This window comes from Chelon labrosus, assembly GCF_963514085.1.
Source record: "Chelon labrosus genome assembly, chromosome: 14".
Lineage (NCBI taxonomy): Eukaryota > Metazoa > Chordata > Actinopteri > Mugiliformes > Mugilidae > Chelon > Chelon labrosus.
The window spans coordinates 11,011,559-11,036,861 of NC_140347.1; the positions used below are offsets into that span (position 1 = coordinate 11,011,559).

A 25,303-nucleotide genomic window follows, 5' to 3' on the forward strand; every position below is an offset into this window, starting at 1 on the left:
TTAAACAACACAACAATGTGAAGTATTCATTTTATTTAGTTTTTTGGTCCACAATTGTTGACACCTGTCCATATAATTTACAACATAAGACTATGGTGCGTTCAGGAACCTCGTTGAACATAGGACATCCCATATACTCAATGAACCTTCCTATATAAATACTAGTAGTCTTCTATGTAATTTCTAAAGGGAAAAAAAAAGGCTTCAGTTTGCTAGGGAGCATAAAGACTGGACTCTGGAGCAATGGAAGAAGGTCATGTGGTCTGATGAGTCCATATTTACCCTGTTCCAGAGTGATGGGGGCATCAGGGTAAGAAGAGAGGCAGATGAAGTGATGCTCCCATCATGCCTAGTGTCTACTGTACAAGCCTGTGGGGGCAGTGCTATGATCTGGGGTTGCTGCAGTTGCTCAGGTCTAGGTTCAGCAACATTACGTCGCCCAAAGAATGAGGTCAGCTGACTACCTGAATATACTGAATGATCAGGTTATTCCATCAATGGATTTTTTTCTTCTAGTTTTACGTCTTTCAATAATAAGATAAGGATAAGATAAGTGATATCTCGAAATAATAACATTATCAGATATTTCAACGTTTTTGTTTTAACACTAGAGGCCGCCATTTTCCCTCCAGCGCTCCGGCTACTATTACTTCCTGTAAGAACCTCGATCGTTTTTAACGCGTCAGCAACTGATTCAGAGATGCTCAAGAAAAAGCGAGAGGTCTTACTCGGATCAGTATTCTGATCACAGAATACTAATCTGACTGAACTGACTTCCTTGAGGCACGTGGCCTTTGAGATGTATACACACAAAGGTGACTTCCGCGTCGCAGGCATCGGCCAGCCGTCGTTGGTTTAATAAAACTGAGCAAAAGACCGAACCCTTTCACAGAGGCAGTTATATTTTAGGCGGCCATCCTCTGGTGTGCAGCAGCAGCAACAACATGAACCAGAGCTGGCACGCACGCGAGCTCTATTAATGTATGATCTATTTTTGCACCATTAATCCCGAAAAACAAAAATACACTTGGTCAGCCAATCATGTGACAGCTACCCACTAGTGTTCTTCCGCGTATTCCTAGATCAGGTGATTTTGATGAAGTGCGCATCAATGTTTAGTAGACGATCTTTGCAAGCCTCCAGCAGCCATACATTAAGCGGCGGTGTTGACATATAGAAGTGGCGCTACCACTGTCATCCACGCAGGTGGCGTGAAGATGACTGACGCAACGTTTACCGTATAACCGGGAGGAAACTTGAAACCTGAGGCACCGACCGGGGAGGAAAAGCTGCTGAGGGGGAGGAGGAGGTAGGGTAGATAAGACGTCGGCTAGAAAAGCTCCCAAATATATTCTGACAGCTCCGCCTTCTTCCACCGCCAACGGTCGTAGTAAAAAAGCAACTGACAGGTATGTCGCGAGACGCAGCCGTTAAGAAGAAGCACGTCCGTTTCGCCAGCATGGAGGACGACGACGACGACAACAACGACGACCAGGAGGAGGACACGCTGTTTGACAAGAGGAAGGACACCAGGCGGGGGCTGAAGAGCGCACTCAAGGCGGGGAAGAGGACGAGCAAGCCGGGATGCGACGACCGGGTGGAGGTGGTCGGCGGAGGAAGGGGCGGACATGGAACGTGCGGCCGTTGGATGGTCACCCTGGCGCTGTGTGCATCCTTCCTGGGCTTGGTAAATGTCTCTGGGACGTTAGCTTTAAAAAAACGGCCGGCTTTTATTATAGAGGCGAATATTTTAAGTAAAAAAAAAAAAAAATCATCTGAAATATGTGACAATATGCGTATGAATTAATATTATTGTAATTTTAACCGTTAGTTTAAGTAAGCTAGCTTGTCTAGGTTGTTAGCTGGCTAGTTTATGTTTAATCAGTTAGCATAGCAAACACCAGTTTATTTAGCATTAAAGCTGCCTTCATGAGCAAAATAAAAGCAAAACAGGTAAAAATTTTACTTGCTAAAAAGCACACTCGTTAAAATTAGTTTCAATATCAGCGGGAACTTCAGTTAGTTTTATGGTTTTATAGTCCATGTTGGTGGAGAATTACAACCACCCTGTGTGGAGGAGCATAGTCCACCGTTTGATTTGCACTCACTAAGTCCAGACCCGGTTGCTACCAGCGTCTGGTTTCCAGTTTCCAGTTTGCTCAAGCGAACGCCGTGGCATCCTGCACGGACAGGATTTCCATAGTTGTAAAACTTGCTTTTCCGCCGCACTTATCCTCATCAGATTCCTGACAATCATTTGCATAGGGACACCACAGAGTCTACTTCTGCAATGTTAGGCGCTCCTTCATACACTCACTCTGGAGGAGGGGGGTGGGGGGGTTAAAATACACACAGGCCTTTGGTGTTACAGGTGCAAAATAATCCTTTTATACACCTTTAAACCTACAGTAAGGCTCACATCGTTTTAGGACAGCTATAATAAGATCATTTACACGGTTTTTAAAATGTAAGACCCAAAAGAACGCAATTATAATTCGGATATTTATTTAAATCCTTTGTCAGGACTCCTTTGCAGACAATGGCAGCCTGTGGACATCACAAAACAATCGTCTTTGCTTTATTCGCCTGACCGTACACTTCTAAACACTTCTTCTTCTTCTTTCACTTCTTATCAATAAACACCAGTGACACCCAGCGCCATTGAAACTCCTACACGGTCATGTCATGGACACTGCCTCCACCGTGCTTTGCAGATTACATTGTCTGCTTTAGATTAAAATAGTAATAATTCAAGGCCTTTCTCTGCACTTGTTACTTCCTGTCTTTCGGGTACAGGTTGATCTCAGTTTCATCTGTTTGAAGAATGTCGTTCCAGATCTGCCCTGGCGGTGTTTAGTCTGATCCCGTCTTTCTAGTTTCGGGGCCTTTCTATTTGAACCCTCTGTATTTGATCCTCGCGAAGTCTTCAAGTCTTTAAGGTAGACTTGGGAAAACGGCCGCGCTGGAGAGTGCTCTTCACCTGGCTGGATGTTGTGACGGCGCTGGAAAGGATTCTTCCACCACCGATGTCGTGAACGGGGTTTTTACGTTGCTGAGTCTTTTTAGATTGGATTTTTTTTTTCTCAAATGGTAGCTAAATGTTGGTCTGGTCATACTAAATGACCCTGCTGTCTTATGGATTTGTTTTTGAAGCCTAAGGAGGATGTTAAAGAGTTGTAATCCATACATTTTTGCCCCCATTTTGGATGAGAACGCTGCCTCCTGCTAATTGACAGTAAACTGTACATTTTTCATTGGCGTCGTTGGCGCATCGTAGTCCTTTTTTAATATTTTCAACGTGCTTGGTGATGTGATGTGCAAAATGATGTTCCTCACTTCACGGGCATTCATTCACACCTAAATAAACGGATAAAAAACAGATAAAATCTAGCCTGACGAGCCAGACCCACATTAAAATGTAAGGGTCTGGGGCACTCTCCATAGACGGGGCTCAACCGGATGGCTGGGATAAACGGTCGTCTTTCAAACTCCCTCTCCACGCAATAGGATAGCGCTACAGCCAATCAGAGCAACGAAGAAGGTGACGTAGTCAGAGCGACGGAAAAGAGAGTTCCTTGCATGTGTTGTGGAAAAAACTAATAGATATTAAATAGTTCTTGTTGCATCCTGTTTTTTTTTTGTTTTTTTTATGAGTTCGCCTACAGGTTGAGTTTCTGCTGCATTAATCATTTTGAAGCTGTGGATCAAACTTTTGCCGTATCCGGTTGGCAAAACCCCAAATACATCCTTCTTCTGTAAGAACGACCTCCGTGCAGTTTCTTGTTTCTTTCTCAGAGAAAAGCTTAACTTCAAGTCTTTCAGAGTGGCGGCCAAAGCGCGATTCGAAAGAAAGTTGTTCGCTAGCAGCAGCCGTCGCTCTGGTAGTTCTAGCAGGATGGGGTGTTCACGCGTAATTCACGGAACTTATGGTCGCAGGTCAGTCGTCATCGTGTTAAGCCCGCCCACCGACTCGTGATTGGCCCGGTCCACCTTGGATTTTTCAAAATCTCAAGTCAACGGAGAGTAGACTGACCCTAGGGGCGCGTCTAGATTCTAGGCTAGATAAAATCACAATCAACTGTGAAAGATTTGGTAGTTTGATTCGGTTTGACAAATGGGAAGAAGCTGGGGAGAAGCTCCTCAACATCCGGCTGGATCTGGAGCAGAAGCTTGTGTTCCTCTTACCCGATGACAGGAGGGACAACGGGTCCAGGGATGGACGGTGAGGGTCCCTGATGATGATCATATATAAGGGGAAAGGGGTGGTTCTGTTCAGCTGTTGGATTTCATAGGCCGCTCGGTATCGGAGCTGAGAGGTGAGGCAACAAGAAAGACTATGGAGGCAAAGGAGTGGACTCAAATACAACAGACATCTTAGCCAAATATAAACTTCTGGTGGATATTAATAAAAGCCAGAGACTCTGCCTTCTGTCTTTGGTGATAACTTTCTTCTGTAATCATGTTCTCTGTGTTTTCTAAGGGGATGAGCATCTCCGTCCTCGGCCCCACGTTCGAGGACCTGGCCGTGAACGTGAAGAAGAACATCAGCAACATCTCCTACATCTTCGTCGGCCGCTCCGGAGGCTACATCGGCGGGTCCCTGCTAGGAGGCATGCTCTTTGACTGCATGAACCCCCACCTCCTGCTAGGTAAAAACCCCCCCTTCACCCACATGTTGCCGTTGTAGAAGTTGTACTTGGCTGCTGGTTGCAGAGATGTGTCAACGTCCTCGGCTGCGTGTGCGCGGCGGCAGGTTTCTGCGTCGACATTATTTTGACTCTTTGCACTCGTTCTAGAAATGTTTTATTTATTTAGTTTCCTCTGATGATCCCCTCTAGGTTTCTCTATGCTGATCACAGCGTTTGGAATGTGTGCTATTCCCTTCTGCAAGCAGGCTCTGCTCCTCACCGCGTTCATGTCCAGCATTGGGATGTCTATGGGTGTCCTGGATACAGGTAAGATAGTATATTAACGGCTGATTCATAAACGGTTGAACGAGTCAGGGCAACGAAGTCGGGCTTCCCTTCAGTTTTATTCGTATAGCGTCAGAACCAATACAAAGTGTCTCAAGGCGCTTTTCAAAACCCGGCCTAGAAATCCCCAGAGGATTTCTAGGCCGGGTTTTGAAAAGCGACTTGAGATGGTGGCGAGAAAAACTCCCTTTTAACTGGAAGAAACCTTGAGCAGAACCTACTTCATATGGACGAACCCATCTACTCGAGGCTGAAGACAGCTGTTCGCCTGGTGAAGACTCTCAAGTAGTTTTGCATCCTGCTCGTGACAAGAAGGAGAACTGTTTCTACTTTCTCTTATTTACTCAAATTAAAACCGCTCCCTCAGTTAGTTTTTCCAATTACGTGCGGTTCAAGTGCACAAAAACCGGTTCCCGCACAGGTTAAGTGTGGATACGCCGGTGATACTGTATCACGTGCATGCAAACACAAGCAGAATGTACATTTCTGCTGCTTTATTGGAGTAATTCAACCATATAGTCATGATGTTTTTCAACACGTTGTTTTAAATGACTCTCTTTAAAGTGTTATTGTCTCTTCAAGCCATTGTTGTTTTACCATAAAAGCCCTGAAAGGCTCCGCTCTGTTGTTATGTTAGTGCTTGTAATTTGAAATGATTACAGGAAGTGAATCCGTATTTGAGCTAGATCTTTAACCACTTGGTCTGTCCGTGCAGTACATGTTATATGTTACGTAGGGAATGGATGCTGGGTTCTGTAAAGCGTCTTGAGATAATTTGTATTGGTGCTGACGCCGTATAAATAAAATTAACTAAATTAAACTGTATGTGAAAAGAAAGACCTCCTTTTCCTCGTCATCTTAGGCAGATTAAACAAATAAATATAAAACGTAGTGAGCAAGGTTATTATCGTTAACGAAAACGAACGAAATAATGAAAACTAAAATTGAAAAAACAAATTCGTTAACTGAAAATTAAAAGAAAAAAACGATAACTAACTGAAACTGTATTGCGTGTTTAGAAAACAAACTGAAATTATAGATATAATTCACTTAGTTTTCTTCTCTGTCAATTTAATTATTAGCCTCAACTGGTTGGATTCATATGATCAATTTATTCCGCTCTGGCAGTTTTACACCAGCTGGCAGCACCTCACGGTCTGTGACGTCACCTTAGCGGTTGCAGCAATAGCCGGGAGGAAGCGGCAAAGTCCTGTACGGGACTGTTTTTTGTGTCTTGTAGTGGAAACAGACTGTGACATAATATGTGGCTTCATTCTCAAGGGGAGAAAGTCCGCGAATCTCAAAGTCCGTTTAAGAAGCTCGCACAATTAAGGCGGCTAATGTCGAGTACCAAAACAAGCTAGCTTCTGTGAGGCCGCCGCCGCCACCGCCGCCGCCGCCTCCCGAAAGAGAAGGATTAAAGGAATAGTTCGCTAAAAAATAAAAAGTCAGTGATAATTAACTCGCACTCATTTTTTTTTAAACGTATGTTTTGTTGAATTTTATTATACAATACTCACTCTGACCTTTTTGAATCCTGCACCTGACAAATAACCTAAAGTATGAAAAAACTAAAACTAATAAGAACTAAACTAAAACTAAGCATTTTTGGAAATTTAAAAACTAATAAAAACTAAGTGAATTGGAGGAAAAAAAAGTAAAAACTACATAAAAACTAAACTAAAATGAAAAATCCAAAACTGTTATAACCTTGGTCGTGAGGTTCTGTATAAATTACGGTTCTGGACTGAGCTGTAATTCAGGTTTTGGGACGTCCACTAATGCCTGAGGGTCTCTTTTCTTGATTTTAGCGCATGCTTTAAAAATAAGTGACACCTGCTGAGGTCTTGAGTTTTATTCGTGCTGAAACTCACGTCAGTGTGTGGTGATAAAAAGTAGGAACCACTGGTATCTGTTCTGTTAGTGAACCTGTGAAAGTCGTCTTTATTAGAAACACTTCTGTCTGAATCAGTTTAGTGAAGAGCTGAATGTTGTCTGATTTAATCTATCTGATTTAATCTATTTGATTTAATCTGATTTAATCCAGCCTTTAATCTGTGTCGTTCTCTCGTCCGTCAGGTGGTAACGTTCTCATCTTGAACACGTGGGGCGACCAGGCGGGCCCTCACATGCAGGCTCTCCACTTCAGCTTCGCGGCGGGGGCGTTCGCGTCTCCCATCATAGCCAAGCTGCTGTTTGGCGCCGACGGGAACGCCAGCGCGGCAATCACGGAGCCCACCGCCTCCGCTCCCCCGGCCGCCGCGACGCCCGACGCCCACACACTCATCCACTACATCCACAGCAAGAGCGGCACCCTAAAATCCATGTGGGCCTACATCGTGATCGGCGCCTTCGTCTTCGTCACCTCCTTCCTCTTCCTCGTCCTCTACTCCCGCGGCAGCGCGCCGCGCGACAAAGCCCGCGCGGCGTCGGGAAAGCCCCTGGTGGCCAGACACCACGTGGCTCTCGTCGCCCTCCTCTTCTTCTTCTTCTTCGCCTACGTCGGCGCCGAAGTCGCGTACGGCTCGTTCATCTTCACCTTCGCCAAAGACTACGCGCAGATGCCCCAGTCCCAGGCGGCGGGGCTGAACTCGCTGTTCTGGGGGGCGTTCGCCGCGTGTCGGGGTTTGGCCATCTTCTTCGCCGCCTGCATGCACCCGGGCGCCATGATCCTGCTCAGCCTGGTGGGCTCCACCGTCTCCTCCCTCCTCCTCTGCCTCTTCAGCAAGCACAAGGCGGCGCTGTGGTTTTGCAGCGGCCTCTACGGCGCGTCCATGGCCACCACCTTCCCCAGCGGCATCTCCTGGGCGGAGCAGTACATAACGGTGTCGGGCCACACGGCGTCCGTCTTCGTGGTGGGCGCCGCGCTGGGCGAGATGGTGCTGCCCGCGCTGGTGGGCTTCCTGATGGGGCAGCTCCCGGATCACCCGGTCCTGATGTACCTGTGTCTCGTCACCGCCACCGTCACCTCCATCCTCTTCCCGGTCATGTACAAGATAGCCTCCGCCCCCGGCGTCCAGAGCAGGAAACCCCGCGCCAGAGGCCGGCTGGACTCCGACGACAGCGAGTACCGGCAGGCTCTGCTGGACTCGGGAGCCAACGAGGAGGAGGAGGAGGAGGACGAGGAAGAGCAGGACAACGAGGCCGACCAGTGGAACGACGCAGACTTTGAGGTGATTGAAATGGACGACACGTCGAGTCTCGTCAGTTCGCCCAGTAAGGCGGCGGCGTCCTCTCCCCCGGACGTCATCGGCCTGACAGGGAGCGCCGCTGCCGCCGCCGCCGCCAACGCCCAGGTGACGCAGCCCGCAGGTGGAGCCTCCTTCTCCTCAGACGCCGTCTCTCTGGTAGGAGACTCGCCGAGACGCAAACTGCTGCTGTCTATGGAGCGGGAGAAAAAAGACTGACGTCCAACGCCTCAGTGTGCGATCATGTCGTCCTCTGGGACATAAAGAACATTTATGTACAGCTCTTATGATCGACCGTCCGGTGAACGGAGCCCTGACCACGCAGACCTCACGCCATCTCAGAGTATAACGGTCCGGACGATGGTCAGAGTTAGAACACTGTCGTTTCACCACAGACTGCTCTAAGGTACCGCCGCGTTGATTCTTGTGTCGCCCTGCTTCCTTCCCTCTGCGGTCAAAGGTCAGAGGTCGGGATAGGCCAGAGAACACTTGGTCCCAGGGGGCTAGTTGAACTCCAGTGCCTTGCTCTGCAGGACGGGCGAGTCGAAACAGGGGACGCCAGCCTTCTCCGTCATCTCGCTGCCCTGCTCCTAGAGGCGTCTAGACGTCGCTTAACGTCGCGCTGCTGCAGTGATCGAACGGTAGACGTGTGTGAAGTCGTTTTTGAAGTTGTCGTGTCGTCACTGTGATTCATCCATGTTTTGTTATTTTATTTTTTAAATCCCAACTGATTTAAGGGAAAGAAGCTTTTTTTTTTTTAATACATTGACTTTTTATTATATCAATCTCAAACCTCAACCCACAGCAATGTCCATTAAAAACAAACAAAACACCTCCTTCATTATTAGCATTGTTGTTTTTTTTTTTTTGTTGTTTTGTTTTTTTACATTTATACACAGATCCTGTTCACGGCTGTATGGGGGGGGGGGCGGGGGGGCGGGGCGGGGGTCTGAATGTAGTTCTGACGACGGGTCGTCCCAGTTAAAGTGGAAACGTACACGAAACCCATATATGCACAAGGAAATATTAGACACTTCATGACATAAATTATCAAAATACAGTATTGCAACAGTCCCAGATTATTATTTTTTGTTTGTTTAGTTTTTTATAAAACTGAAGAGATTCCAGTTCTCAGTCTCTGTCGGGTACGAAGTGTCAAATCTGCCAAATGGACATCGATACAATCAGGTTAAATGAGACATGAAACATGAGAGATGGCACTTTTTCTTTTTAAAACAGACTCCATGAATAGATCTCACTGCATCCACGGCCGCAGCTTATATATATATATATATATGTTTTTTTAATGCTAATGCACAGTGAGATTATAGATGACGTTGTACATAAAGTATTTACAAAAGTCTATAGACGATAGAAAATGAAGGATTAGTGGTCTGAACGCCGTCCGTCCGTCCTGGGGTTTGTGAGAAGCTCTCTCTAAAAAAAAAACTTCAAACTGCGACAGCGAAGCACGAGACAAGCCGTCCCTGATTGGGGCGTCCTGTAGACGTAGGTGTGTCGTCCAGCGTGTGAGCTTCCCTCGGCCCGCGGCAGCTAATGAAGATGAAGATGAAGATGAAGGCAGCAAACGTGACGACGAGCACCGCCTCCTCACGGGAGGCTCAAAGCAGACGGAAATACTTGTTGAACGAATAACAGTTACAAGACAAGGATGAGGGAAACCCCCCCCCCCACAGGGTTCAGTCAAAGCACCATTGAAACTATTACGACTGAGTGGACAATCAAACACTGAGATGGGACGAGGGGGAGGAGGAGGAGGAGGGTGGGGGTAGTGAAGGGGCAGCAATTAGCACCAAATCAGAGGAGGAGGAGGAGGAGGAGTTGGAGTTAGGAGAGCTCCAGGATTCAGGAGCAAATCAGAACTGCTCCAGCAGCTGTCTGAGGTAGGGAGCCTTGGAGAGCTGTCTGTTGACCCGGGACAGCTTGTAGAGGACGGGGCAGTCCAGGGAGACGCAGGGCACCTGCCGCTCAGCGCAGCCGCTGCAGTTCCTACAGATCTGAACACAGAACGCAGATTATCACTCATGAGGGCGCGTTAACAGTTAACAGTTAACAGCGATCTGAGAAAGTCAAGATACGAGATCTGATTGTGATTTATCTCTTAAACTTCCCACACGTCTCCGCTGGGAGTCAAATATCTGTGAAGACCGAGCAAAGGGCCAACGAGGACAGAGACACAGGCAAATGTTATCGTCGCAGGAATTGAGGAAATGTCAGGGACGCTTTGTGGGACAGGACAGACCGCGTGGGCCCCTGTCAGACTGGAGCAACAGCCCCAACCAGCCAGACTCTACCTGCCTGCTGGTTGGGGCTGTTACAGGTGATCAGTGCAAACCTCAAGATTAAACATCGGTTTGGTTCACGTTCCACATATTTTCAACCGTCCCACCGTCCCAGCGTCCTCTCACCTTCAGCATCTGCTCCTGCTGACTCTCCCACTGCCTCATGTCCTGGTAGAGCGTCACGGCGACCCGCTGGGGCTCGGCGCGGCACCGCGAGCACACGCCCAGCTGGGTCAGCTCGTCGCACACGGGGCAGTGGAGCGTGGTGAAGTACTGGGAAATGGTCCCTTTCCTCCCCGCGTCCTCGCCGCCGCCTGCCGCCGCCGCCGCCGCCGAGGAGCAGGACGCCTTCTGGATCTGGAGGGAGAAGAAGATTTTAAACCTCCAGGGAAGAAGATGCACGGATGCAACACGGATCACGGCAACAATCAAATATATGTTTCTAAATTCTTGTAGGAGAACTGGGACTGGAAACCCAGACTAGATCCAGGTTTATAAATCTAGAATGAACTACAATGGATGTTATTTAAATATCTTTAAAGCCCTAAACTTCACTGATGCAGCTGAGCAGCTCTGCCAGCAGGGGGCGTGTGTGCTCCGTCAGACAGAAGCTGAATTCAAGAAAGACTGAGGGAGCAGCGCTGCAGTTTGGTGAGTCTCATTTCATCCTCAAGCAGAAAGATCTCTCTCCTTCCTTTGTTCCCTCTCTCTACTAAAACACTGAGTGATAAACTAAAGACACACAGCGAGGGGGTTTCATTTTGACAAGAACGGAAGCAAAAGGTGACGTTTACATCTGCTGCTCGGTCAGTAATTAATCTGTTGGTGTCTTTATCACGTCGTCTCCACTTTCTTCTTCTCGTTTTGGCCCCTACGGTCATTTTTTTACATCTCACCCTGGGCAGCTCCTGGTACCAGCCGAACACGTCCACGCCGATCAGCTGGAACATGCGCGCCAGCGGCGGCAGGATCTGCTTGGTGATGTAGTAGGCGGCGTTGAGGCGCAGGCCGGGGTCCTGCAGCACCTCCATGGGCCGGCGCACCAGCTGGATGAGGGGCATGCCCGGCACCCCGTACACGATCACGTAGGGCACCCGCTCGCCGACCCGCGGCTCCAGACGGCGGTCGTACGCCATCATGCGCCTGGGACGAAAAACCGGGACAGACACAGAAACCTGAGTGGACGGGGTTGAGACACCTCTTTGTGTGTCTGTTCATAAACACACGAGATGAACGGCGAGGAATATTTCCTCTTACCCGTCGCCTCTGAAATCTGATTTTTTTTTTTTCACCCCCCATTAAGAGCTGGGTTGCCTAGCAACAGCCTCAGGTACTGTACATCAGGCTAGAGCAGCCAGACAATAAACACTGAGGGGAAGGAGTAATTGGATTCACACCGAGTACTGTAACTGTAGTTGACAGCCAGCTACACACAGGCCGACACAAAACTACACACTTCTGTTGTGTTCTGAATGACTCTCTGCATGTTGTTGTTGTTGTTGTTGTTGTTGTTGTTTCTTTTTCCCGCGTACACCCACTGACCTGGTGAGCTCCAGGGCGGGGACGCAGGCTCCGGGCCGATACGAGCCGCCGCCCCGGTACTCCTTAGCGAAGGTGAGGTCCTGCATGCTGGCCCGGCCGTCCAGCACCTTCGCACACTGACGCTGCACGAACTGCTTCACCTGGCTGATGTCCCGCGTCTCAAACAGCAGCTTAATGGAACGCTCCAGGACCTGGAGAGGACACGAGTGAGTGAGTGAGTGAGCGAGTGATATTTAACTGTAATTAGGAGAGGGGGGCAGGTGTGACTCAGCCTAAATGTTAGCCCTAAGAGTAAACGAGAGCAGGAACAAGTGTGGCGATTGGTGCACAGAGACACGCAGGGACGGAAGAGGAGGAGGAGGAGGGGAGGACGGTGGTTTGCCTGTTACCTTGGAAACAGCGGGGCAGCCGTCGCGGCGCACCGTCTCGATCCCTTTGGCGTCGAACACAGGCTCCTTTTGGTCCAGGCTCTCGTACATGTAGCCCACGTAGCGCTTCTTTGTCTGCAGGACGCATGGCAGGTACACCTGGAGAACACACACACACACACACACACACACACACACACAGATCAATAACTACCTCTAGATGAGTCAGTGTGTGTAGATGGATCAAGAACACTGGCTCTGAATGACACAAATCATTACAATACAGACACGTTACATGAAGCCTGTTGCTTGTTTCTCTCTGTCTGTGTGTGTGTGTGTGTGTGTGTGTGTGTGTGTGTGTGTGTGTGTGTCTGGTCTTCTACCTTCTCAAACTTGAGCTTGACTGGTTTGGGGTTGGTTGCGGTCACTGCCTCTGCGATCTCGTTGCCGATCTTGAAGGCCTGCTCTTTGGTGGCTCCCTTCAGTAAGACGAACAAGCTGACAAAGACACAGACGTCACAATCCCGATCCACAATCTATACGCTACACGTGCACAATTATTAGTCAAGTTGCACTTTTGAGAAATTAGTTTTATTATTTAACAGCAGCAGCAGGGCTCTCGGTCAATCCAACGTGTTAATAAACCTCAAACCTGAATATTTAAGGAAGTGAAAGTGAGGTTTTGGTTTTTGTACGAGAATATCAGTGTGTGCACAAGTGGTAGGCAACTATTAGTCACTCTCAATCTCACTTCCTTATTTTCATCTTCAAAGTCAGAATAATAATAATAAAACAACTCAAATTTTATAAATACACATTTCAAAACATCAATCAGTGACCGATATAGCCGCCCTTGTTTTCAACAACACTCAAAAGTCTTCCATCCAGGTTGCAAAACCGGGGGACTACTCTGTTGACATTTGTCCAAATTCCTTTTTAAATCCTTTCAAAGTCTCGCAATTGTCGATGTTAACGCTGATCTTAGCGAACAACGTGAAACAGATGGGTAAGAAGAAGAAGGGCCAGACGGCAGAACAACGACTCGGGAGATACAAAACAAGCCGAACAACCGGAGGCTGAGGCTGATACGCCGCTAAGTCTGCCAGATACGGAAAGACTGCTAACGTCCATGGACGGACGACCGCGTTATAGGCAAAAGTCAGTTTCTTGATCACTTCACCATCAACTTTTTGTGCAGCAGCAACCACAACCTCCCAGACATTGTTCAGAGAAGAAGTGAAGAAGAGGACCATGTCATTATTCTTTCATCTTTAAGGCTTCTACTGGCGAGTTACGCAGTGGAGACTTTTTCCTGAACCACTATGTGAAGACAGTGTCTTCTAGAAACTGGCAGCAGGTTTGGGAGTTGAGTCTAAGTCCATCTTCAACCCAAAAAGGTCCAACAACTTGATCTTTAATAATTCCAGCTATTACCAGTACCCCACCTCCACCTTGCTGGTGTCTGAGTCGTGGTGGAGCTCTAGGCCCAATGGACTCATCAGACCACACGACCTTCTTCCGTTGCTCCAGAGTCCCAGAGTCCAGTTATCCTCACTGATTAGTGGTTTTCTTAAGGCTACACAGCTGTTCAGTCCCAATCCCTTGAGTTCCCTTCACATTGTACGGAAATGTTCTTACTTTCACTATTAAACATAGCCCTGAGTTCTACTGTTGGTCTTCTTCAATATGAGTTTAAGTGATCGCCAATCACGATCAATCAGGACATTTCTTCCTGGAAGACGATGGTTCCCCACTATCCTTCCAGTTTTTAATAATGCGTTGGACAGTTCTTAACCCAGTTTTACTAGTTTCTTCAATCTCCTTAGGCCGGGCATACACTGCAAGATATTTAAAATCCTTTGACTCAGCTCCATCTCAAACTACACGACTAGTTCGCTGAGTTCAAAAGTTCACAGCCTACGAATCACGTTCTCACACTGTACGTCCATACGCCACAAGTCGGACTTTTGTATCCGGAACTGCAACGTCGAAAAGAAGTAGAAGAAGAAGAAGAGGAACCCGGTAGTGGGAGACGCACATCGAAGTTGTTTTGATGTAACTTCAGCGATCGCGCAAATCGGCTCGTGGCGCTGCTTCTACTGTGCGATACCTTCACGAGGAGCGACCGGGATTTCAAACAAGTTTGACTTTCTTGCGAGCACACGATTTGTGATCGGGAGGTCGTCGTGAGGTGTTAATCTCTCCTCGTTACCCCACGTATACCGCACAAAGATTCAACGACGATTCAAAAAATAGTCGCACGAGTGGCAAATCGTCTCAAAATGAGCCGACAATCGCACAGTGAATGATTTGACCCTTCTCAAACAGACTAACATCTTTTCCACCACCACAGGATGTGTCTTTAGACATGGTTGTTTAAGAAATGAGAAGCTACTCATTGCATCAGTTGGGGTTAAATAACTTGTTGCCAGCTGAAAGATAATCACCCATGCAGTAATTATCCAATAGGAGGCTCCTACCTGTTTTCTTATAGTTAAATCAATCCATGCAGCTTACAACGTCACTGCTCTTATAACTGATCCACTGCGGAAACAAGAAACTCTCCAAATCATCACCTGCCAAGTTGAGTAGATGCGTCTGGTCTGACACCGAGTAATTAATGTTGTGCCAGCTGGCTCTGAGGCGTTAAAGAATCTAATCAGGGGGTTTGTAAATGTTCATGAGAACACAGCTCAGGTGCAATAATCACACAAGATACTCGCACATCACCAGAAAGCAAGTGACACATCAACAAAGCTGCTGGCTGTGTGGAGTGAGACAGACAGACGGCTAAGTGAATCAAGAATGTGTGTCAGTTGTTGCTTCAGGCTGAGTTGTGAGTGTAAAGAAACTAACGTAGCTCACCTGTCAGTGTCTCCGTACACAACCCTGGCTCCCCATTTTTTAGTGTCATTGACCATCTTGATTGCTCTCTCCAGGGTCTCTCTGGCCTTATGGACGATGCTGTCTCCCACCTGGACAGATCACACGTTAAAAAAAAAAAGTACACAACAGGTTTTAAACATTTATTTGTAGATGTGGGACTCATGGCTAATGAGCGTACGTCCACGCTGGGCATGCGTCCAGAGTAGTTGGCGGCGGTGTAGCCGAAGGTGACGTTGGCGATGAGCTTGAGTCCGAGCTGCCGGGCGTCCAGCAGCCTCATCAGCGCTTTGTCCTGCTTGTAGGTCTTCATGGACTGCTTCACCATAATCCTCGTGTTGAGGATTTCCTCCAGCATGCTGGGCAGGACGCCTTTACGCACCGAGGACTGAGGACACAAACAACAAGCGGCTCAAGGCTGGTGCTCGTTTACAGACTGAGACTTCTATGAATATATTAATTTCTCATTCATTCATCTTCTGTAACCATTTGTCCTGTGCAGGGTCGCCAGTCTGTCGCAGGGTTTGTGCATTTCTCTGCTCAGACCGTGTCTTTCTGACAATGTTAAAAAATGTCAACATAACTAAATAATATAACTGGTAGACTCTGTTCAATACAGGTGTTGATTCACCTGTCCGCTCATTTTAAAGGCTGACGTTTGTACTGCTGCCGACAGTAAAACAGCTGACGGTTCTGGACATGTAGGTGCACATACGAAAAACTGCTAGAAACTTAAAGGGGAACTACGTTTTTTACAACCTGGACCTTATTTCTGGCATAAAATACGATCGTTTACTCACTCATATAACTTTGATGTCATCTGGATTCGTTCAGGAGATATTTAGATCTGCGTATATCCATATAGTGGGAGTGAATGGGGCACCGAAACGCAGCCTCTAAATAACGCATTATCTGCCGCGAAACCCGTTCATTTCACCAATATTTTGTTATGATGCGCTAGTGCTATTCCCCATTGAGTCCAGAGTTACCTGTTATCATCATCTGGGGTCTGTAGATTGACCTATTAACCTCTGACCTGGATGATGTCATCTCTGAGCACCGCGCACACCTGCGACGGTCGTCTAATTGTTTACCTGTAATTTGCTACTGCTAGTTTTTTGCAACATGGCTGAATATTTTTCCGATTCTGAGGTTGTGGACGACGACTTTGCAGATAATGCGTTATTTAGAGGCTGCGTTTCGGTGCCCCATTCACTCCCACTATGTGGATATACATGGATCTAATTATCTCCCGAACAACTACAAATGACACCAAAGTTATATGGGTGAGTAAACGACCGTATTTTATGCCAGAAATAAGGTCCAGGTTGTAAAAAAACAGTAGTTCCCCTTTAATTCAGATCTATTAGAAGACAACAAATGTGGAAAGTGTGTGTCCTCGGCAAAGAAAGAGACAATCAGTGTCAAAGGACACAAAAAAAAGTGGTGATACTTGAGAGAAAAGGGCTTGAGTAGTTGGTTGAGTGTGTGTTTGTTAAACATTGAGACTAGGTGCAGCGAGTGAATCAAGGAAAACACTAAATAAATTGAGCCTCCTATGGGTGCGCTCAGCCTTCACAGCAGCTAATGAACCTTAATAAAGCGGCGCTGCTGGAGGATGACGAGATGATCCGTAACGGGGCCACGGCAGAGCGCTTGAAGGAATCTTATCAGGGCAAAGAGTCGGAGGGTGTTTTTACCTTGACGAAGGCGATGCCGCCGGGCGACACGGTGATGTCACTGCGGAGCTGATAGAGGAGCTCGGGAGGGACCCGTAGAGAGGTGCAGCCAAACTTGAACTCGTCAGGCCTGAAAACGGAGACAGTGTGTACTTACTCCTGTGTCATTCAAAAACTTTACCTGACACTTATTCTAAGTTTAGAGGAAATATCTGCAGGCTGCATTTAAGGCCACAAAGATCCAGCTGAAATTTCCACCAATTGCCGGAGCTCATTTCTTACTACTGTGCTGAGGATGAGGAGCAAGAAGAAGCCTGTCAACCAGCCGCTACTATTTTTTGTTACCTTGCAGCAGCAGACATATGTATGTTGGACAGAAGTGTTCACGGCTCCTGCTGTTGCTATGCAACTACACCAATCCCGCTGAAAAACTGAAATAACTCGTAGCGGCGGAGCCCTCTGCGTGTCTGCCTCCATTAAAAATAATGAGGGAAGGAGGGCGCCGCTGGAGGGGGAGACTTTCCTGGCAGATGTGCAACACCTAAGCAAGTTCATTACAGGGGTGTGAGCCTGCACGGGCCCGTCATGTCGTGTCCTTACGTCCCCAGGTTGTCCACGTGGCCGAGGCAGGTGGAGTAGCAGTAGTTGTACGCGATGACGATGGACGGGTAGAGCGACTGGAAGTCCAGCACCACCACGGAGTTGCTGTAGAAGCGCGACTCGGGCTCCATCACCAGGGGGATGCACTGCGGCGCCCTCTGCTGGGCTCGCTGCTGTATGCTGGGCGTCACCGGGACGTAGTTGAGAGGTTTGGCGACGCGGAGCATCATGGACTCGACGCGATACTGAGGAAGAACGTGATGAAACAGAAAGACGTTTGCTATTATTTAAGTTATTATATTATTTCTTTTTCTTGTTTTCATATTTTTGTTGAGTGCTTTTCACTGGGAACAGGTGAAGATGGACGAGAGAGGTAAGACTGAACCAGAACATTTAGCTGGGGGCTGTAAAACCAAAACTAAGTGACAACTAAGTAACAAAAGATCCCACTAAGCTCCGTGGAGTCGGAGGAAATGTGAGGCCGTCACCTTTCAAATTACGATTAGTGCAGCTGTAACTATCCTCAACATAGTCTTATCACATCAGTGTACGTATCTGTAAACACCCGCACGTGTCTGAGAACCGAAATTGACTACTAAGGGCTCGGAGGAAGGTGACATGTCATGTATACCTGCGATCCTCGGGTCAGAACGTGGTAGAACTGAATCCCAAACACTCTGGCCAGCTCGCTGGTTCTGCCGATGATGTCATGCTGTTGCAGAAGCCGGACGGTGGCGTGCACGCGGCTCATGTAGTGGTCCACCATCTTCCACCTGCAGTAACACGCACGCACGTCAGCTGACATAGTAGTATAATGGGAGGCTTGATACGGAGCAGGATTACACGAAACAGTAGACTCCTAAGAAGACAGATCAATGCTCAAACCTGTACAGGTCCGTGTTGTGGTCGAACCAGTCGGACAGCGTGCGGGGGCTGTACAGGGGGAAGCGCTGGTGGAGCACGTGGAAGGCCACGTTCTCAAAACTGTAGTTGTTCAACGTCACCTGGAGCAAGAAAAGAACGTAAACCCCTTTTCCTTCAAAGTAGCTCCTTGGTGACATTTACAAAACCTCGGTGTAACCTTTCAACGGGGGTGAACGGACTGAAAATGGCAGTTTAATATTATAATATTTGAAAAAGCCAGTGGGGAAAGGTTACGCGGTATTCTCTTACAGACCGTGTCTAAAGCACACAGCTGGATCTACACGACAGCAGCTTTGTCTCAAACCGTCTCGCGCTTGACGTGCTTCACCACTTGACCACTAATCACAGCTTCTGGGCTTTTTGGCCGGAGTTACTAGCGCTTACACCAAAGACCATTTTTAGAGGCTTTTATTTGAGGAATTTTTAGAAAGGATTTCCAGGATTTTACAAGAAAATGTTGCAGTCACAAAAACAAAAATGTAAAAGATATATTATTGGATTAAGTAAATGGTATTAAAACTGATAGGAACAGACTGTAAAGATTTTATTAAAGGGGAACTACTGTTTTTTACAACCTGGGTCTTATTTCTTGCATAAAATACGGTTGTTTACTCACCCATATAACTTTTGTGTATATCCATATAGTGTGAGTGACTGGGGCACCCAAAAGCAGCCTCTAAATAACGCATTATCTGCCCCTAAACTCGTTCATTTCACCAATATTTTGTTATCGTACGCTAGTGCTATTCCCTGTTGAGTTCGGCGTTACCCGTTATCATCATCCAGGGTCTGTAGGTCAATCTACAGACCCTGGATCATGTCTTCTGACCTGGATGATGTCATGATGTCGTCTCTGAGCACCGCGCGCACCCGGTCGGCTTGTTTACCTGTAATTTGCTACTGCTATGGTTCGTCCACAACCTTAGAGTCGGACAAATATTCAGCCATGTTGCCAAAAAACTAGCAGTAGCAAATTACAGGTAAACAAGCGGCAGATAATGCGTTATTTAGAGGCTGCGTTTCGGTGCCCCATTCACTCCCACTATATGGATATACACAGATCTAAATATCTCCCGAAGGAATACAAATTACACAAAAGTTATATGGGTGAGTAAAAGACCGTATTTTATGCCAGAAATAAGGTCCAGGTTGTAAAAAAACAGTAGTTCCCCTTTAATTCAAAGTGAAATAACAAAGTTTGTGGGTCACGCCGGAAGACCAACCTCCGTCTTCATCACCCTCCACAGGTTGAGCGTGATGCGGCCAATGATGTTGATCTCAGACATGGTGCCTGCTCCGTACTCATCCCTCTCTGCAGCGAAGCGGTTCTCTTTGGAGTCGGCTGAGGACACACACACACAGAGAGCCAGACAGTCAGCCAATTACAGAGGAGGGCAGCCGCTCGCTGGAGGCTCTCCATTCAGCTCTAACACACACACAGGGAAACACCCAAACACACTGACATTCACACAGTGCTGCTCCCACTCATTCACTGGTACACACACACACACACACAAACAAACAAGGCCACACATGTTTGCACTTACAGTACCCACAATGTGCGCGCACCGGCACTCACACACACTTTCTATTGACCTGGATTTAATGATTTCCCTCAGACTGCGCGAAGGGGATCGCACAAACCAAAAATAAAAAGCACAGCCACACACAGCCGCAAGTCTGACAGGACGTACTCAGTTTCTTTAGCCATAATCCCAATGTCAGATTCTACAAAACCCTGCACACGTGCAATATGTGTCTATGCACATATGCACTTAAGTGTTTACGCTTTCATTTGTGAATTTACCCAGATGGTTGGGTTGCGAGAGGATGGGTACACCCTGGACAGGTCTCCAGTCTATCTCAGAGCTAACACAGAGAGACAGACAACCATTCACACTCACACCTACGGCTAATTTAGAATCACCAGTTAACCACACAGACACAGACAGAGAACATGCAAACTCCGCACAGTCGGCCGATGGATCTGCTCTGAAACAGAACTTCTTGTTTCAGATTAGCCTTAGCCCCCTGCTGTGGTGACTCCCCGGCCGTACCTGGTACTCGTGACAGCTGCTGGCACAGGTCCACCCCGAGAGCTGAGGCCCGTTGAAGGAGGTAGCCCCAGGAATGCATCTGCACCTCATATCCGACCAAAATGTCCGGGTCAAACCTGAGAGAACACGGCCACTTTAGTACTTTAAGACTTTTTTTTAAAAGCAGTACATTGCCTCCAATGCAAGCAATTTGAAGACACACAGTGAGAAGACCACCTCAGTCAGTTCCATTCATTTACAGCACTATAACACACACACACCTTCTCATGATGGTGATCAGCTCCTGAAACAGCGTCTTCTCCTCAGAGGCGTACGTCACCTGCAGCCCGGACACGCCTGATCTCACCAGCAGCGGCGCTGTTCCTCTTCGACCTGCCGAGTTTTAACAGATTCATCAGCCTGACTGAGTCGAGACAGGAAATTGATCATTTATGGCACAAACGTGATAGATCAGTAAGACTTCACCTTGTCCACAACTCTCATGGTCTTTGTCCACCACAATGGCGCCCGTCAACTGGGTGCCGTCCACACCCGTCAAGGGAGCGTCGGAACTGAGGCAGTAGAATAAGGCACATATCGGATCAAACTCAGGATCAGGCTCAAGGTCACGGCGGGATCTTGCGTGGAGCTCCATGCTCATCAGTGTCAGGTACTGGACCTGAAGAGGAAAGACAAAAAAACCAACCTAGAATCAATCTGAAGCATTGGTCTGTTGTGTTACTACCTTGGAAGTCAGCCTGAAATCATCTCCGCCCACAAACGTTTTGCGGGATAAAGTTGGTCTGAGGTCACTTTGTTGGGAACTGAGCGAATCGAACTGTTTGGGTGGTGCTTTTATATGTGGTGATGGACAGAGGAGTAACAGGAGATGTAGTCATACGTGTCATCTGAGGGGTGTGGAGTTGAATTTGTTTACAATTACAGTATTCTTCTTTTCTCTCTATCGGTTGAAACAAAGCTCATAATGAAATCCCATTGGTGTGTTACTCATATTCTGATAAACGTTGAGCTTATGCCAAGCTAAGTTACTCATCTTTAGAGGACGCACTAAAGGAGTAGTCCAGATCTCCTGCAGTTAGGGGCTGAACGACTTTTTTCGACTAATATGTGGTTGACGTCGACTAGTTGATGACGTTACACGTAAAAACGCAGTAGAAAGAAACAATGAAATATATATTCTTGACCTGAACACATGCGCCGTCAGTCTGACTCTTAATATGCGTCTCTCACTTGGGAAAATAAAACACCACAGCAACGATGTCAACAAATAGAAAACAACAGAACTGAACATAAACATGTGAGCTGCAGATATGTACGTAGCCTATACAGGATAACGTAGCCGGGATGAACCGCAGCTTGTTTGCCGCAATGACCCAGTGGCCTTCCTCACCTTCGTCTTCTAGAAGGCGTCTGTGTTGTCACCGTCACGTGATCGGCGACTAGTCGACTTCCTGCTTAAAGCTAGAGGGTGACAACTTTTTGGGACTGTACGGGAGTCAATTTCACTGTTGGTAACGTGATAGGTACGGGATAGAGCAAATAATCAATGGGAGCAGTCGCGGGACCAGGACGGAGCCGGAGATTAAATTATAAAATGACGCATGTATAGCCTAGGTGTAGCCTAAATTTCCGAGGAAACCTCAGTGATTTGACCGCGATTAAGCAAACATGCTACAGGGGGGCAAGTTGGGCAACAGAGTCTGATAACTTTAGACAACAACACAGGGAGCAGGACGGGATTTGGGGAGTCTTTCTCTCAGGATTTTGCAGGACAGGATTTGTTTTGGGGGGGGCAGTCACATGATCGAGATATGACGGGAGTATTTTTGTGGGCTTGGGATGGGATGGGAGCAACAATTGATTCCCACGTCACCCCCTACTTAATGCGTCGTGGCGCAGCAGTAAAGTCGACTAGTCGGTACGACCCCTGCCTACAATATTCCAAGACGATGCTTTAAATCAGTTCCCTTATTTGATCCTGTTTTTAGTTACTGCCAGGTCATGGTACCGGTCTCGCGCTGCTGGTATGAAATGTTTTCTCTTGGGGAAGCCTTGATTACACAGAGGCAGCTTGTGCTCAACCCGAAACCTGTCTGGTCTCACGTGGTACGAGACTGTAATCCGTTACCTGGAGGACTAGAGGTTAGGGAAGGGGACTAACAGACCAACGCCAAAACAATCCTGGACCCAGAAATGGGGGAAGGTTGGGTTTACGCTACAGAAACATCAACACAAACAGCATCCAAGCGATTCTTGAGCGGTGCTGTATCTCGCCAAACTTTCTCCCAAGTGTTTTCCCTTACTCTCCAAAACACCTTTTTCCACATGAGGACCTCACATGGACGCGGTATAACGCGTGCTGAAGAAAATTATCGACCTGACTTTCGATCCATAAGAACGAATCTGAATAAATCCAGGAGGTTCATACGTTTTTAATAAGTTCGCCCTTTCTGTGCGAAGAGGAGGCAAACCGAGAAGAAAGCGCAACAACTTGAAACGGCTCGTCTGACCAGAGTAGAAGTGCAGCTCACCTCGTGCAGAGCTTGAGCATCCCGCAGGTTCTGCATGCTGACTTTGAAGCCGTAGGTGTTGGCTATGCTGGGCCCTTCAATCTGAGAGTTATCTTTCTTTGGCACATTCAAAGCAGCAAACTGGTTCTGTGGATGACAGAGGATACACATGTGAAACGTAAGGAGAGCATATGGAGGGAAGAACACTCCATAACTCTCTAGTGGTATTTAAAATGATTTGGTCCACTGGGAAACTGTAGACTTTGATTATGATGTGTTTTTCTTACACCACTGAACACATCAAACACCTGCAGTCTGACCTTTATCTGTGTGTTAAGTAACACTCTCCTCAGCGGATCCGCTTGGCTCCTCCTCTGCTGGTGTCTCTGAGAAACGGGATCCTCTGCTGCAAAAACAAGAACATGAAGAGCAGAGCTTAGAGCGAAGCAACAGTGAATGTTAAAGGGGAATTACCGTTTTATTTTTATTTATTTTTTTACAACCTGGACCTTATTTCTGGCATACAATACGGTCGTTTACTCACCCATATAACTTTGGTGTAATTTGGAGTCGTTCGGACGATATTTAGATCCGCGTATATCCATATAGTGGGAGTGAATGGGGCACCGAAACGCAGCCTCTAAATAACGCATTATCTGCCTTGAAACTCGTTCATTTCACCAATATTTTGTTATGATACACTAGTGCTATTCCCCACTGAGCATATCATAACAAAATATTGGTGAAATGAAAGAGTTTCAAGGCAGATAATGCGTTATTTAGAGGCTGCGTTCCGGTGCCCCATTCACTCCCACTATATGGATATACGCAGATCTAAATATCCGAACGAATCCAAATGACAACAAATGTCAGAATTAAGGTCTAGGTAGTAAAAAAAACAGTAGTTCCCCTTTAATAATGGGACTGTGTGCAGAATTTTTGTTAAAAATGATTCAAAGAATTAGTTGTGATGAATTCAGATTACAGGCAGAGTGGAACTGCTGTTTTCTTACCCTCAGATATGGGCGTGCTGCACACTGGGCCCAGAGCGTCCTTGTTTCTTCGCCGCCTCCTTAAGAGGGGGGTACTGTGAAGAAGCTGGGGACTAGTCCTCCCCTCTTCCCTGCTTCCGACATGGAGAGGTGAAGGACTGTGGCCCCCCCCTAGTCTCTCCGGGGTATTAGAGAGTCTGGGTGATAGTGGTTCTGGAGAGTTTTGACTCGGGCTGCTCTGGCTGACACGGTCGAGCCCTGAGGGGGAAGGCTGACAGGACTGCTGCCATGGAGGCAACGCCGGGGACTCTGGAGAGGAGGTTTTAGTATCATCATCATATTTTTCTTTGTCCTCCTGCTCAAGCCCTAAGCTGCCTTCATCAGAAACTGGACTTGTCTCTGTAGATTTAGATTGTGAGTTCGTGTTCACCAAGGGAGATATGATTAAAGACAGATTACGTTTCTTTCTCCTTTGAGCCCTAGCACTGGAAAGGTTCCCACATAGTTCAACCTGCACTGCTGGGCAGCTGGATGCAGATGGATGCTCAGTTCTGTCTGGGTTCCCCTCCTCCACGTCTAACCCGACCTTCTCCTTCTTCAGCAGCACCGTCTCTCTCCTCCCTTTCTGTAAACTCTCATACTGTTTCTTGGCTTCCAGCCACAGCTGCACGCGCTCTTGGCTCGGCGGGTTTTTGCAGGGCAGAATGACTACCTTCTTGTCGCCGCCTGAGGACGCGCCAAGCTCCGCCCGGTCTCTACTCGTCTCCGAGGCGTCAGCTCCTTGGGAAGTTGAGGTAATAGTGGTAGTAGTAGCAGCAGCAGGGTGACCCATGGCCGAGAAGGCCGTCTTCCAGAAATGGAGGCCCTCCAAAGACAGGTCTCCGCTGAACTCTGCAAGCTCCTTAGCTAATCTGGTAGCCACTGTTAGTCTGCGGCCGCCAACCTCCCTGGAGAAAAGATAAAGGGATGCGATTACTTCACCTTTCAATCAAAAATGGTGAATGCAAATTGTTGAATAAATCACATGCATTATGTTTATAACAATAAGCCCTGAAGATTATACTCAGCTGAGCCAAACAAATGCTGGATTTATGAAGATATGGGAATATCTGTGAAGTTGTTGTTGGTGCTTTAGACTTAGATAAACTTTATTTATCCACAAGGGACATTGCTTGTTGCATTGTGATTGTGTGTTCTGTCCTGAATAACCATAGGACTACGCCTTTATGAGGATAAATCAGCCACAATTTTACTGGTACATTTCTATCTCTGTACATTTAGTCC

General features: G+C 47.3%; 2 protein-coding genes across 2 annotated transcripts in view; one reads left to right on the forward strand and one right to left on the reverse strand.

Annotated features, from left to right (window-relative positions):
- Positions 1-1,043: 1,043 nt before the first annotated feature.
- Positions 1,044-8,380, forward strand: mfsd4b (major facilitator superfamily domain containing 4B; the record flags this gene model as incomplete). Its single annotated transcript, XM_084559924.1, has 4 exons — positions 1,044-1,687; positions 4,481-4,649; positions 4,839-4,955; positions 7,053-8,380. The coding sequence occupies exons 1-4, from the start codon at positions 1,412-1,414 to the stop codon at positions 8,378-8,380; spliced, it is 1,890 nt and encodes a 629-aa protein (XP_084416050.1). The 5' UTR covers positions 1,044-1,411.
- Positions 8,381-10,017: 1,637 nt separating this feature from the next.
- Positions 10,018-25,303, reverse strand: part of rev3l (REV3 like, DNA directed polymerase zeta catalytic subunit) — a 70,309-nt gene continuing 55,023 nt past the window's right edge. Inside the window, exons 14-32 of the mRNA XM_084559923.1 lie at positions 24,041-24,966; positions 23,348-23,433; positions 23,049-23,174; positions 20,983-21,175; positions 20,778-20,889; positions 20,518-20,633; positions 19,684-19,802; positions 18,422-18,540; positions 18,168-18,309; positions 17,537-17,781; positions 16,958-17,066; positions 15,439-15,645; positions 15,240-15,349; positions 12,758-12,872; positions 12,396-12,533; positions 12,007-12,197; positions 11,361-11,607; positions 10,591-10,821; positions 10,018-10,179 (exon numbers count right to left, since the gene is read on the reverse strand). Of these exons, the coding sequence (XP_084416049.1) occupies positions 10,039-10,179; positions 10,591-10,821; positions 11,361-11,607; positions 12,007-12,197; positions 12,396-12,533; positions 12,758-12,872; positions 15,240-15,349; positions 15,439-15,645; positions 16,958-17,066; positions 17,537-17,781; positions 18,168-18,309; positions 18,422-18,540; positions 19,684-19,802; positions 20,518-20,633; positions 20,778-20,889; positions 20,983-21,175; positions 23,049-23,174; positions 23,348-23,433; positions 24,041-24,966 (3,673 nt within the window). The 3' untranslated portion in view covers positions 10,018-10,038. The remainder of the gene's footprint in view (positions 10,180-10,590; positions 10,822-11,360; positions 11,608-12,006; positions 12,198-12,395; positions 12,534-12,757; positions 12,873-15,239; positions 15,350-15,438; positions 15,646-16,957; positions 17,067-17,536; positions 17,782-18,167; positions 18,310-18,421; positions 18,541-19,683; positions 19,803-20,517; positions 20,634-20,777; positions 20,890-20,982; positions 21,176-23,048; positions 23,175-23,347; positions 23,434-24,040; positions 24,967-25,303) is intronic.